The 14,962-nt window shown below is 48.1% G+C and overlaps 1 protein-coding gene across 7 annotated transcripts in view; it reads left to right on the top strand.

The window, feature by feature from the left end:
* EP300 (E1A binding protein p300) overlaps nt 1-14,962 on the top strand; it is a 498,766-nt gene that overhangs the window by 436,061 nt on the left and 47,743 nt on the right. For all 7 annotated transcript variants that reach the window (XM_069231138.1, XM_069231137.1, XM_069231136.1 and 4 more), the window contains one exon: nt 6,373-6,523. In XM_069231138.1, coding sequence (XP_069087239.1) covers nt 6,373-6,523 — 151 coding nt within the window. The remainder of the gene's footprint in view (nt 1-6,372; nt 6,524-14,962) is intronic.

Here is a 14,962-nt window from a genome sequence, read left to right as displayed (position 1 = left end):
GAGGTTTCTCCCACCACAGGAATAGTATCCTGAATGGTAGGGTGGTTAGGGGATACTGTGATACCCTTTTTACCTGTTGATGGAGAGGGATCCTGAGTTTTCAGGCCTTCTCTCCTTTGCTTTTTCATTTCACTTGAAATGAGAGGGAACAATTCCTCAGGGATGCCCAGCATGGCTGCATGGGCATAAAACTCTACATCAGCCCAACCTGAGGCCTCTAGGTCATTACCTAAGAGACAGTCTACAGGTAAGCTAGGTGATACCACCACCTGCTTAGGGCCAGTAACTCCACCCCAACTAAACTGAATTATAGCTAAGGGAAGAAACTTAGTGGAGTTATGGACATCAATAATCTTATACTGTTGTCCAATGATGTGTTGTTCAGGAGGCACTAGGTTTTCAGTCACCAAAGTGAAACTGGCACCTGTGTCCCTGTAGGCCAAGGCCTCAACACCATTTATTGAAACTGTCTGCCTGTACTTATCCATTGTAAGGGGACAAGCAGCCAGTGTGGCAAGGCCAATGCCACTAGGTGTGACAGAAACTGTCTTGGGACTGATTACATCAGTTTCCACTATGGACCCATAAGTGAACCCAACTACACCCTTTGCTTGACTGTTGCCAGCAGTCCCACCACTAGTACCACTACTGCTAGGGGCACTAGAGCTTGATGTATTAGTGGTGGTAGGCTCAGGGGGTTTACCTGGACAGGACTTATCCCCTGGCCTATGGCCTCTGTTTTTACACACAAAGCACCAAGGCTTTTTAATGTGTGCAGGTTGGGAAGAAGAGGAAGAATTTGTTTTATCCCCACCCTCTGAAGAGTGTTTAAGATTTGAAGTGGGATCGTTTGGTTTAACCCTTATCCCCATGCTTATCTTGAGATTTTTCACCATCTTTCTTCTTATTGCCATCTTTGTCACCCCCTGTATGAACTTTTCTGTTCACCCTTGTTCTGACCCATTTGTCTGCCTTCTTTCCCAATTCTTGGGGAGAGGTCAGATCAGAGTCTACCAGGTACTGGTGCAACAAATCAGACACACAATTATTAAGTATATGCTCTCTCAGGATTGTGTTATACAGGCTTTCATAATCAGTAACTTTACTGCCATGTAACCACCCCTCCAAGGCCTTCACTGAATGGTCAATGAAATCAACCCAGTCTTGTGAAGACTCCTTTTTGGTCTCTCTGAACTTTATCCTGTACTGTTCAGTGGTTAAGCCATAACCATCCAGGAGTGCATTCTTAAGAACTGTAAAATTATTGGCATCATTTTCTTTCACAGTAAGGAGCCTATCCCTACCTTTTCCACTAAATGATAGCCATAGGATAGCAGCCCACTGCCTTTGAGGGACATCCTGTACAACACAGGCCCTCTCAAGTGCAGCAAACCACTTGTTAATGTCATCCCCCTCCTTATAAGGGGGAACTATCTTGTGCAGATTCCTGGAATCATGCTCTTTTGCAGGGTGACTATGGGGAATACTGCTGCTGCCACCATGGGTATCTAAACCCAACTTCTGTCTTTCCCTCTCTATTTCTAAAGACTGTCTATCCAAATCCAGCTGTTGCTTCTTGAGCTTCAGTCTGGTTTGTTCCACTCTCAATCTATTGAGCTCCCTTTCTAACAATCTGTCATCAGGGTGGGTGGGAGGGACATTTCTAGATACAGAGGTATGATGGGAATGAACAGAAGGAGACCTGTCCCTTACAGAGGGCACCCTAACAGCTTGGCTACCAGTATAATGTGAGAGCACATCATCAGTATGATGTGATTCAACCTCTGTACCAACTATGCTAGACTGTCTAGTAATGGGCAGGCTGAGAAGTTTCTTTCCTGAACCTTTTCCTGGGGGAGTCCCTGGATCAGATTGAGAACCATTAGCTACTTTTTCTACAGATTGGGCACTTATGGCCTTATCCTGTACTCTAAGCATATTAATTAACAGTTCTAAGGAAGGATTCTTCCCTACACTCAAACCTCTCTCTATGCAGAGACTCCTTGCTCCTTTCCAGCTAAGGTGATCATATGCAAGTTTGGACAGTTCAACTTTTTGGCCTGTACCAGACATTTTTAGAGAGAGTTAAAGTGATAGACAAAGCGAAAAAAAAGTTTTCAGAACTTTTTGGAAAGACAGAAAAAAAACTTTTTAAACTTTTAAGAACTTTTTGAAAGTTTAGAAGTACTTTTCAGCACTTAGAAAAGAGTGAAAAGAGGAAATGCAAAACTTTTTGGCTATGTGTATATACACTGACCTTGTTTTGTATATTTTTCTCTTATGAAAAGTACAATGACAAGAGTGGTAAGTAGTCTCAAAGCACTTATCCCACCACTGCACAACCAATGTAGGAGGCTGGACTGGCTTGTAGTGAGTACCAAGGGGTACTTGCACCTTGCACCAGGCCCAGTTATCCCTTATTAGTGTATAGGATGTCTAGCAGCTTAGGCTGATAGATAATGGTAGCTTAGCAGAGCAGCTTAGGCTGAACTAGGAGACGTGTGAAGCTACTACAGTACCACTTAGTGTCATATGCACAATATCATAAGAAAACACAATACACAGTTATACTAAAAATAAAGGTACTTTATTTTTATGACAATATGCCAAAGTATCTTAGAGTGTACCCTCAGTAAGAGGATAGGAAATATACACAAGATATATATACACAATAGCAAAAATATGCAGTATAGTCTTAGAAAACAGTGCAAACAATGTATAATTACAATAGGATGCAATGGGGAAACATAGGGATAGGGGCAACACAAACCATATACTCCAAAAGTGGAATGTGAACCACGAATGGACCCCAAACCTATGTGACCTTGTAGAGGGTCGCTGGGACTATTAGAAAATAGTGAGAGTTAGAAAAATAACCCTCCCCAAGACCCTGAAAAGTGAGTGCAAAGTGCACCAAAGTTCCCCTAAGGACAAAATAGTCGTGTTAGAGGGAGAATGCAAGGAAAACACAAATCAGCAATGCAACAACGATGGATTCCTGTCTGAAGGTACCTGTGGAACAAGGGGACCAAGTCCAAAAGTCACAAGCAGCTCGGAGATGGGCAGATGCCCAAGAAATGCCAGCGGTTGGTGCAAAGAAGCTCTTACTAGGCTGAAGAACTGTGAATACTGCAGGAACGACAAGGGCTAGAGACTTCCCCTTTGGAGGATGGATCCCCCACGCCTTGGAGAGTCGTGCAGAAGTGTTTTCCCGCCGGATGGACGCCAACAAGCCTTGCTACACGCAAATCGTGCGTTTGGCGTTTTTGGACGCTGCTGGGGCCCAGGAGGGACCAGGAGGTCGCAAATTGGACCTGCAGAGAGAGGGGACGTCGAGCAAGACAAGGAGCCCTCACTGAAGCAGGTAGCACCCGGAGAAGTGCCAGAAACAGGCACTACGAGGATGCGTGAAACGGTGCTCGCCGAAGTTGCACAAAGGAGTCCCACGTCGCCGGAGACCAACTTAGAAAGTCGTGCAATGCAGGTTAGAGTGCCGTGGACCCAGGCTTGGCTGTGCACGAAGGATTTCCGCCGGAAGTGCACAGGGGCCGGAGAAGCTTGCAAAGTCGCGGTTCCCAGCAATGCAGCCCAGCGAGGTGAGGCAAGGACTTACCTCCACCAAACTTGGGCTGAAGAGTCACTGGACTGTGGGGGTCACTTGGACGGTGTCGCTGGATTCGAGGGACCTCGCTCGTCGTGCTGAGAGGAGACCCAAGGGACCGGAGATGCAGCTTTTTGGTGCCTGCGGTTGCAGGGGGAAGATTCCGTCGACCCACGGGAGATTTCTTCGGAGCTTCTGGTGCAGAGAGGAGGCAGACTACCCCCACAGCATGCACAAGCAGGAAAACAGTCGAGAAGGCGGCAGGATCAGCGTTACAGAGTTGCAGTAGTCGTCTTTGCTACTATGTTGCAGGTTTGCAGGCTTCCAGCGCGGTCAGCGGTCGATTCCTTATCAGAAGGTGAAGAGGGAGATGCAGAGGAACTCGGCTGAGCTCATGCATTCGTTATCTACAGTTTCCCCAGAGACAGAGACCCTAAATAGCCAGAAAAGAGGGTTTGGCTACCTAGGAGAGAGGAAAGGCTACTAACACCTGAAGGAGCCTATCACAAGGAGTCTCTGACGTCACCTGGTGGCACTGGCCACTCAGAGCAGTCCAGTGTGCCAGCAGCACCTCTGTTTCCAAGATGGCAGAGGTCTGGAGCACACTGGAGGAGCTCTGGACACCTCCCAGGGGAGGTGCAGGTCAGGGGAGTGGTCACTCCCCTTTCCTTTGTCCAGTTTCGCGCCAGAGCAGGGGCTAAGGGGTCCCTGAACCGGTGTAGACTGGCTTATGCAGAATTGGGCACACCTGTGCCCAACAAAGCATTTCCAGAGGCTGGGGGAGGCTACTCCTCCCCTGCCTTCACACCATTTTCCAAAGGGAGAGGGTGTCACACCCTCTCTCAGAGGAAGTTCTTTGTTCTGCCATCCTGGGCCAGGCCTGGCTGGACCCCAGGAGGGCAGCTGCCTGTCTGAGGGGTTGGCAGCAGCAGCAGCTGCAGAGAAACCCCAGGAAGGGCAGTCTGGCAGTACCAGGGTCTGTGCTACAGACCACTGGGATCATGGAATTGTACCAACAATGCCAGGATGGCATAGAGGGGGCAATTCCATGATCATAGACATGTTACATGGCCATATTCGGAGTTACCATGGTGAAGCTACATATAGGTAGTGACCTATATGTAGTGCACGCGTGTAATGGTGTCCCCGCACTCACAAAGTTCAGTGAATTGGCTCTGAACAATGTGGGGGCACCTTGGCTAGTGCCAGGGTGCCCTCACACTAAGTAACTTTGCACCTAACCTTTACCAGGTAAAGGTTAGACATATAGGTGACTTATAAGTTACTTAAGTGCAGTGTAAAATGGCTGTGAAATAACGTGGACGTTATTTCACTCAGGCTGCAGTGGCAGGCCTGTGTAAGAATTGTCAGAGCTCCCTATGGGTGGCAAAAGAAATGCTGCAGCCCATAGGGATCTCCTGGAACCCCAATACCCTGGGTACCTCAGTACCATATACTAGGGAATTATAAGGGTGTTCCAGTAAGCCAATGTAAATTGGTAAAAATGGTCACTAGCCTGTCAGTGACAATTTGGAAAGAAATGAGAGAGCATAACCACTGAGGTTCTGGTTAGCAGAGCCTCAGTGAGACAGTTAGGCACCACACAGGGAACATACACATGCACACCTATGAGCACTGGGGCCCTGTGTGACAGGGTCCCAGTGACACATACATATAGGCCACAAACCTATGAGCACTGGGGTCCTGACCAGCAGGATCCCAGTGACACATAACAACCATACTGAAAACATGGTGTTTTCACTATGAGCACTGAGGCCTGGCTATCAGGATCCCAGTGAGACAGTGAAAACAGTGACAAACACCCTGACATACACTCACAAACAGGCCAAAAGTGGGGGTAACAAGGCTAGAAAGAGGCTACCTTCTCACAGTAACCATGCAAGGAGGCATTTCCTTACACCACATGACTAGGATTGGGTGGAACTCGTAGAGTTTGACTCTGTAACTCCATGGAGTTACATAAAAACTCTGCAAGATTACTCAGAGTTCCGCCAACAGGTGGAAAATATGCTGCTTGTGCCGCAGTTTAGCACCGGTAGCGTGAGCAGTGCTGGAAATCAGCACAAACTGTACCGTGTGTTGTGCAGGAGTGCACAGCCATTCAAGTTGATTTTTGTTGCTGCACAACTAGAAAATCTACTTGAGTGGCAGCAAATCTACTTGAGCGGCAACCCTCTGACCGCGACTGCCCACATTACAAAATCACGCTAGGGAATCCAAAACTCTCTTGCGTTCACCAGCTTGCATTTTATAGAGCCTCGCGGAAAAATGTTTCTGCCAGGCTGCAGTTGGAAAAATCTGGCTAGAGCTCCGCGTTAAAGAAAAATACGACATGACCAAAATTTGGGTAATTCTGCTGGTGGAAAGAAACATTTTGCCCTCTCCACTCCACTCATGACTCGAAAGACAACTTTAGTGAAAAACAAGTTGCACACGTCTGAGTCCAACACTAGATGGTTGGAGTATGCAGAGCATGTGAATCTACAGCACTGCAGGCCACAAACAAATGCTTACAGGGTAAGTAACATATTCCTTTCTGTGCTTTGGGAAGTAGCCATTACTTAGTATGTCGTTGTTTAAAGCATCCAAGACACAGCCTAAGTAACCAAGCTGTAGACAGGCATGCAGGTGCCACCTCTTTAAGAAGATATTGAATGTGGGCACAGGGCAAACCACCTTTTGTGCTGCGCCGTATAAAAATATTGAGGCTGTCACTGTATTAAGTCATGCTATTTATTTTTATATTTCAGGGCTACCAACTACCAGATTGGGGACCTTCCTGGAGAACAGAGTTAATGATTACCTCAGGCGGCAAAGCCATCCCGAGGCTGGTGAGGTGACTGTCAGGGTGGTCCATGCTTCAGACAAGACTGTAGAAGTGAAGCCGGGGATGAAAGCCAAGTAAGGAGAAGGATAGGTTGAAGAAAAATCTTGTCTCTTTTCAGAGGTCTTAACAGCGCAGATGTGGTGCAGTCGCTGTGGCTTCTCCTCCCTACTTCTTGCAGATATGAAGTACCCTGTGCTTCACTGAACTGGGAGAGGTACTCTCGACATTTGATGGAAGTGTGAAGCTTGCCTTGCAGCTATTAATTGTTGCTTTCCTGGTGCTCTCAGATTTTTTTTTAGTTTACAAAGTTTTAAGTTTCCATACTCAAAAAGTGGTTACAATGCATGAAGTGAAGATGGGAAGGTTAAGGAGTACAGCAGTACGAATTAATTCAGTGCTTTATGATTACAGACATACATCATGTAAATCTTATAGGAGTAAATTATCTAAATCATATTGTAATGGGGTATTCCAAGTGTATAAGGTAGTGGACTGGAGCAGCAGATGATAGTATTGAGGATCACATAAATTATCTGGAAAGATGTGATTTCCGAGGAACCAGACTGCAGAGATTCAAAGATAAAATAGGCAAGATTATAAGTTGATGAAGATGGGGAAAGATTCAAGAGGTGGAAAGTCTGTAATGTAAGAAGATACCAGTTGCAGGCAGTTGTCTTTAGTTATTAGTATAGAAGCTCCCTAGTATTGCTTTTTCATAGATTTACTTGTGAATTATTCCCCAAGGGTGTCAGGCGAGGAATCCTCTGTAGTCAATATTAACGTAGCAGTATTTTAACACAGCAATTAACATTGAAAACAAATGGAAATACAATATGTGTAACCTCATTTTATAACCTAAAATCTAACACATCGGATGGAGGAACACATGGTTCAAACTCTCACCTCAAGGTCCAACTGTCAGATGTTGTGCTGCATAGTATCAATCAACAAGGAATCCTTTGAGCTCTGCTCGTTTTTGATCTTTGACCTTTTGAACTTTTCCTCTCGAGACATCTTGGTCTTGTGATACAAAAGGAGGCAGTTTTGACTTCTCGCTTAATTTCAAAGTGGAGGTGAACGATTTTTGTTCGGCTAGTGCCAAGCTGAAGCTGCTTGTAGGAAAGTGCCCTTTTTCTTTGCGTGGTTATTCCCATTTTCTGCCTGTCAGTGTGTTGACTTTCCGAGTCATTTCTGCTCCCAGAGACCTTACAAAGTGCTTATTAGTCACAGCACATCTCAGAAGATGAAACATACATGTGGTTAATTTTTTAGACGGCTTACTTATCAAAGCCAGACCACTATGACAGTGCCAATATGTAGGGAGCTGGGTTCTGGTTGCAGTACCCTCAACACACTTTTTGCCTTATTTTTAGATGCAACTTCAACTGAAGTGCACTTGTTTCCTGCTAACTAAGTCCCCCAGTGCCAGTGTGCCTTCCCCAAAATAAGACACCTGATCAGTGGTGCCAACGAGCCAGGCCCTTTAGCACCTTTGTAAGTTCCTAGTAAATGATACCTCCAGTACCTAGCCTACACTAGGTCATTGGTACTGAAGAGGGCCCCCTCAGAGCTGCAGTGTATAAGGCTGCCTCAGTTTATAGTGTTAGACTTATGGTGTGGCACTCTATACTGAGTCCAGGAAACCTTTAGTGATAGTGAACAGGTGTCCAGATAGCAAAAGATCTCTTGTGGTAGCTGAGGCAAGCAACTGAAGATAATCAAGGAGGAATGTAAAGCACTTGCAATACCACAGTACTAGGGTAGAATTTTGCTCGCAAGAAAACCACACAAATGTTGCAAAAATATAGAATTCTTTGTTACAGCGCTACTACTAGACAAGCATTGGTATATATATCTCTTTGGAGATTTCTACACACAGTACATAAACAAAATAAACAGAAATAGCATAAAATGTACAGGGCTCTGTGGGGAGGAGGGGGGAACCATATACTAAGGAAGTGGAATGTGAAATAGTGAACCCAACCAAGGTAAGTGTGGTAATTAGCTAGGGGCTGGTGATAGATAGAAATACCACAGGGTAAGTACAGTAAGTGTCCCCAGTGACCAGGTGCAAGGTAGTTGCCAACTCAGTCATCCCATAGGCTAACACAGGGAGTAGTGGTTAGTTTGTGTGATTCAGGACCCTTACCTGAGGACCACGTGGAAACCAGCAGACAAGGTTGGAGAGTGCCCCCACCCAAGGATACCCAGAAGACAGGAGTACACCAGGGGACCCAGATGCAGAGGGGAGAAGGAACTCTCTCTAAAGTCAGTGGAAGCCTTGATTTGTCCAGCTGCTGTCACGATCTGTGTTTCAGGCCGGTGGAACCTAAGGACGGATTTCGGACGTGGAGGACCTGACAACGAAGGGGACACAGTCCAGCACCCTTGGAGGGTGACCACCTATGAGGAGCTTGCTGTGACGTCACCTGTCTGACCTGGTCACTCAGATGCTCACAGGGGCCTCTGCCCACCTTGGAGTCAAGATGGCGGAATCAAGGGATCCTCTGGAGGAGCTCTGAGCACCACCTTTGTGGTGGTGATGGACAGGGGAGTGGTGACCCCCCTTTCCATTGTCTAGTTTCGTGCCAGAGCAGGGACCGTCGGTCTCTGGACTGGTGCAGATCAGTTTGTACAAGGAGGGCACCAAATGTGCCCTTCAAATCATACAGGTGGGTTGCGGAGGCTACCCCTCCCAAGCCATGTAACACCTATTTCCAAAGTGAGAAGGCATTGCCTCTTTCTCCCAAAGGAAATCCTTTGTTCTGCCTTCCTCTGCTTGAGCTTTTCAAGCAGCAGGAGGGCAGAAACCTGTTGGGAGGGTGGCAGCATCGCGGGCTGCCTGAAAACCCTAGAAGACTGGTAGGAACAATGCTGGGGGTCCTCTAAGGATCCCCCAGAGTGCATGAAATCATACAACGAATACTGGTTACAGCATTGGGGTAGGATTCCAACATGTTTGATTCAAAACATGCCCAGGTTCTGAGTTATCATTATGTAGCTGGACACAGGTAAGTGACCAGTGTCCAGTACACGGGTAAAATGGCTTCCCCACACTTACAAAGTCCAGTGTAATGGAGCTGGAATTTGTAGGGGTACCTCTGGCCTAGGAGGGCCTGCCATAGGGGTGTTTTAAGGTGACCTGGTGCAGTGACCTGTAGTGAAAGTGTGAATGCACCTTTTCACACATGCTCCAATGGCAGGCCTGCAGACTCAGTTTGCATGGGCTCCCATGGGTGGCACAATACACCCTGCCGCCCATGGGGAACTCATGGTGTCAATTGTGGGGAGTGGCAAGTCCTAAGCAACCACATTTAGATGGAGAGAGCACAGTCACGGGTCCTGGGTAGTAGGATCCCAGTGAACACAGTCAAAACACACTGACAGCAGGCAAAAAGTGGGGGTAACTGTGCCAGAAACAAACCATTTTGCACTGGGTCGTTCTCTGCATTAAGATCTGCTACGCACTGCCCAAGAAGCAGCCTTCTGAGGGATTCAGAGCTCATTTACCAGGGGCAAGGTTAGTACCACTGGGCTAGCACAAGGTGTTCCAGTCGTGGACATCTGTCAGGCAGCGACGTGGGCATCTTTGCACATGTTCGCAAGACATTACTGCCTTGACAATCGGGGATGGGCATTTTGCCCGTTTGGTCCTGCAGGACTTTTTAGTGTGAAGATTTGTCTGCAGCTCACCACCAGGAGGTTATGGCTTTGGGTATCTATTCGAAGGTAAGGAATCTGCAGCTAGAAATCTCTATCAGATGAACAAGTTACTTTCCTTCCATAATGCATGTTAGAGACTCCTATCTAGCTGCAGATTCCTTTCACCCACCCATGCCTCCCTGCTCTGCAGACACGTCTAATAGAGCCAGTGTAGGAAGTTGGCTCTGTATGTGCTATTTCAAAGTAAGGAATAGCATGCACAGAGTCCAAGGGTTCCCCTTAGAGGTAAAATAGTGGTAAAAATAGATAATACTAATGCTCTATTTTGTGGTAGTGTGGTCGAGCAGTAGGCTTATCCAAGGAGTAGTGTTAAGCATTTGTTGTACATACACATAGACAATAAATGAGGTACACACACTCAGAGACAAATCCAGCCAATAGGTTTTGTTATAGAAAAATATCTTTTCTTAGTTTATTTTAAGAACCACAGGTTCAAATTCTACATGTAATATCTCATTTGAAAGGTATTGCAGGTAAGTACTTTAGGAACTTTAAATCATAAAAATTGCATGTATACTTTTCAAGTTATTGACAAATAGCTGTTTTAAAAGTGGACACTTAGTGCAATTTTCACAGTTCCTGGGGAGGTAAGTTTTTGTTAGTTTTACCAGGTAAGTAGGACACTTACAGGGTTCAGTTCTTGGTCCAAGGTAGCCCACCGTTGGGGGTTCAGAGCAACCCCAAAGTCACCACACCAGCAGCTCAGGGCCGGTCAGGTGCAGAGTTCAAAGTGGTGCCCAAAACACATAGGCTAGAATGGAGAGAAGGGGGTGCCCCGGTTCTGGTCTGCTTGCAGGTAAGTACCCGCGTCTTCGGAGGGCAGACCAGAGGGGTTTTGTAGGGCACCGGGGGGGACACAAGCCCACACAGAAATCTCACCCTCAGCAGCACGGGGGCGGCCGGGTGCAGTGTAGAAACAAGCGTCGGGTTCGCAATGTTAGTCTATGAGAGATCTCGGGATCTCTTCAGCGCTGCAGGCAGGCAAGGGGGGGATTCCTCGGGGAAACCTCCACTTGGGCAAGGGCGAGGGACTCCTGGGGGTCACTTCTCCAGTGAAAGTCCGGTCCTTCAGGTCCTGGGGGCTGCGGGTGCAGGGTCTCTCCCAGGCGTCGGGACTTTAGGTTCAAAGAGTCGCGGTCAGGGGAAGCCTCGGGATTCCCTCTGCAGGCGGCGCTGTGGGGGCTCAGGGGGGACAGGTTTTTGTACTCACAGTATCAGAGTAGTCCTGGGGTCCCTCCTGAGGTGTTGGATCTCCACCAGCCGAGTCGGGGTCGCCGGGTGCAGTGTTGCAAGTCTCACGCTTCTTGCGGGGAGCTTGCAGGGTTCTTTAAAGCTGCTGGAAACAAAGTTGCAGCTTTTCTTGGAGCTGGTCCGCTGTCCTCGGGAGTTTCTTGTCTTTTCGAAGCAGGGGCAGTCCTCAGAGGATGTCGAGGTCGCTGGTCCCTTTGGAAGGCGTCGCTGGAGCAGGATCTTTGGAAGGCAGGAGACAGGCCGGTGAGTTTCTGGAGCCAAGGCAGTTGTCGTCTTCTGGTCTTCCGCTGCAGGGGTTTTCAGCTAGGCAGTCCTTCTTCTTGTAGTTGCAGGAATCTAATTTTCTAGGGTTCAGGGTAGCCCTTAAATACTAAATTTAAGGGCGTGTTTAGGTCTGGGGGGTTAGTAGCCAATGGCTACTAGCCCTGAGGGTGGGTACACCCTCGTTGTGCCTCCTCCCAAGGGGAGGGGGTCACAATCCTAACCCTATTGGGGGAATCCTCCATCTGCAAGATGGAGGATTTCTAAAAGTTAGAGTCACCTCAGCTCAGGACACCTTAGGGGCTGTCCTGACTGGCCAGTGACTCCTCCTTGTTATTCTCATTATTTTCTCCGGCCTTGCCGCCAAAAGTGGGGCCTGGCCGGAGGGGGCGGGCAACTCCACTAGCTGGAGTGTCCTGCTGGGTTGGCACAAAGGAGGTGAGCCTTTGAGGCTCACCGCCAGGTGTGACAATTCCTGCCTGGGGGAGGTGTTAGCATCTCCACCCAGTGCAGGCTTTGTTACTGGCCTCAGAGTGACAAAGGCACTCTCCCCATGGGGCCAGCAACATGTCTCGGTTTGTGGCAGGCTGCTAAAACTAGTCAGCCTACACAGATAGTCGGTTAAGTTTCAGGGGGCACCTCTAAGGTGCCCTCTGGGGTGTATTTTACAATAAAATGTACACTGGCCTCAGTGTGCATTTATTGTGCTGAGAAGTTTGATTCCAAACTTCCCAGTTTTCAGTGTAGCCATTATGGTGCTGTGGAGTTCGTGTTTGACAAACTCCCAGACCATATACTCTTATGGCTACCCTGCACTTACAATGTCTAAGGTTTTGGTTAGACACTGTAGGGGTACCATGCTCATGCACTGGTACCCTCACCTATGGTATAGTGCACCCTGCCTTAGGGCTGTAAGGCCTGCTAGAGGGGTGTCTTACCTATACTGCATAGGCAGTGAGAGGCTGGCATGGCACCCTGAGGGGAGTGCCATGTCGACTTACTCGTTTTGTTCTCACTAGCACACACAAGCTGGCAAGCAGTGTGTCTGTGCTGAGTGAGAGGTCTCCAGGGTGGCATAAGACATGCTGCAGCCCTTAGAGACCTTCCTTGGCATCAGGGCCCTTGGTACTAGAAGTACCAGTTACAAGGGACTTATCTGGATGCCAGGGTCTGCCAATTGTGGATACAAAAGTACAGGTTAGGGAAAGAACACTGGTGCTGGGGCCTGGTTAGCAGGCCTCAGCACACTTTCAATTGTAAACATAGCATCAGCAAAGGCAAAAAGTCAGGGGGCAACCATGCCAAGGAGGCATTTCCTTACAGCCAGGGATTGTCCCTTTCAGGGCCATAGATTATTGCAAGCTGTTTGTTCTTTCAATAGCTCTGCGCTTCTGGCGTGGAAGTTATTGGAAAAGAAACTGAGGGATGCACCCTGGGTGGTGCCTTTATAGGCGACCGTGACGTCGATGACACCATGCGCATTTGAACGACGTCACCCAACTGCGCGCGCAGGGATATTGCTCAGCAAAAGTTCTGGATTCCAAGCTGACCCCAGGAAAATTCTAAGGTAAGGAATCTGCAGCTAGATAGTCTCTACCAGATAATGTGTTACTGAAGGTAATTAACTTGTTTGTCACCACTAGAGAGCCCTGGAGTCATAAACACTGTAACACTAACTAATAAGGGTTGCCTGGACACGGTATAAGGTGCCAACACCATAGGTGTCCAGCACACACAGGCAAGCCTACTATACCCAGCCACAATCACTGCCATTCTTCCACTTCTGGACAAGAAATACAAGGCTCTGAAAAACTACCCAGCCTGTTTTATTTGCCATCCAAAACCGTATTCAGTGATCATTCAAGCAGCCCGACTGTAGGAAGTTGGCTCTGTATGTGCTATTTCAAAGTAAGGAATAGCATGCACAGAGTCCAAGGGTTCCCCTTAGAGGTAAAATAGTGGTAAAAATAGATAATACTAATGCTCTATTTTGTGGTAGTGTGGTCGAGCAGTAGGCTCATCCAAGGAGTAGTGTTAAGCATTTGTTGTACATACACATAGACAATAAATGAGGTACACACACTCGGAGACAAATCCAGCCAATAGGTTTTGTATAGAAAAATATATTTTCTTAGTTTATTTTAAGAACCACAGGTTCAAATTTAACATGTAATATCTTGTTTGAAAGGTATTGCAGGTAAGTACATTAGGAACTTTGAATCATTTCAATTGCATGTATACTTTTCAAGTTATTCACAAATAGCTTCTTTAAAAGTGGACACTTAGTGCAATTTTCACAGTTCCTGGGGGAGGTAAGTTTTGGTTAGTTTTACCAGGTAAGTAAGACACTTACAGGGTTCAGTTCTTGGTCCAAGGTAGCCCACCGTTGGGGGTTCAGAGCAACCCCAAAGTTACCACACCAGCAGCTCAGGGCCGGTCAGGTGCAGAGTTCAAAGTGGTGCCCAAAACGCATAGGCTATAATGGATAGAAGGGGGTGCCCCGGTTCCGGTCTGCTTGCAGGTAAGTACCCGCGTCTTCGGAGGGCAGACCAGGGGGGTTTTGTAGGGCACCGGGGGGGACACAAGCCCACACAGAAATTTCACCCTCAGCAGCGCGGGGGCGGCCGGGTGCAGTGTAGAAACAAGCGTCGGGTTCGCAATGTTAGTCAATGAGAGATCAAGGGATCTCTTCAGCGCTGCAGGCAGGCAAGGGGGGGCTTCCTCGGGGACACCTTCACTTGGGCAAGGGAGAGGGACTCCTGGGGGTCACTTCTGCAGTGAAAGTCCGGTCCTTCAGGTCCTGGGGGCTGCGGGTGCAGGGTCTTTTCCAGGCGTCGGGACTTAGGTTTCAGAGAGTCGCGGTCAGGGGAAGCCTCGGGATTCCCTCTGCAGGCGGCGCTGTGGGGGCTCAGGGGGGACAGGTTTTGGTACTCACAGTCGTAGAGTAGTCCGGGGGTCCTCCCTGAGGTGTTGGTTCTCCACCAGCCGAGTCGGGGTCGCCGGGTGCAGTGTTGCAAGTCTCACGCTTCTTGCGGGGAGTTGCAGGGTTCTTTAAAGCTGCTTCTTGAAACAAAGTTGCAGTCTTTTTGGAGCAGGTCCGCTGTCCTCGGGAGTTTCTTGTCGTCGTCTAAGCAGGGCAGTCCTCAGAGGATTCAGAGGTCGCTGGTCCCTTTGGAAGGCGTCGCTGGAGCAGAGTTCTTTGGAAGGCAGGAGACAGGCCGGTGAGTTTCTGGAGCCAAGGCAGTTGTTGTCTTCTGGTCTTCCTCTGCAGGGGTTTT

The sequence above is a fragment of the Pleurodeles waltl genome, chromosome 4_2 (genome assembly GCF_031143425.1).
Source record: "Pleurodeles waltl isolate 20211129_DDA chromosome 4_2, aPleWal1.hap1.20221129, whole genome shotgun sequence".
NCBI classification, from domain to species: domain Eukaryota; kingdom Metazoa; phylum Chordata; class Amphibia; order Caudata; family Salamandridae; genus Pleurodeles; species Pleurodeles waltl.
This window is presented reverse-complemented; position numbering and strand designations above follow the sequence as displayed.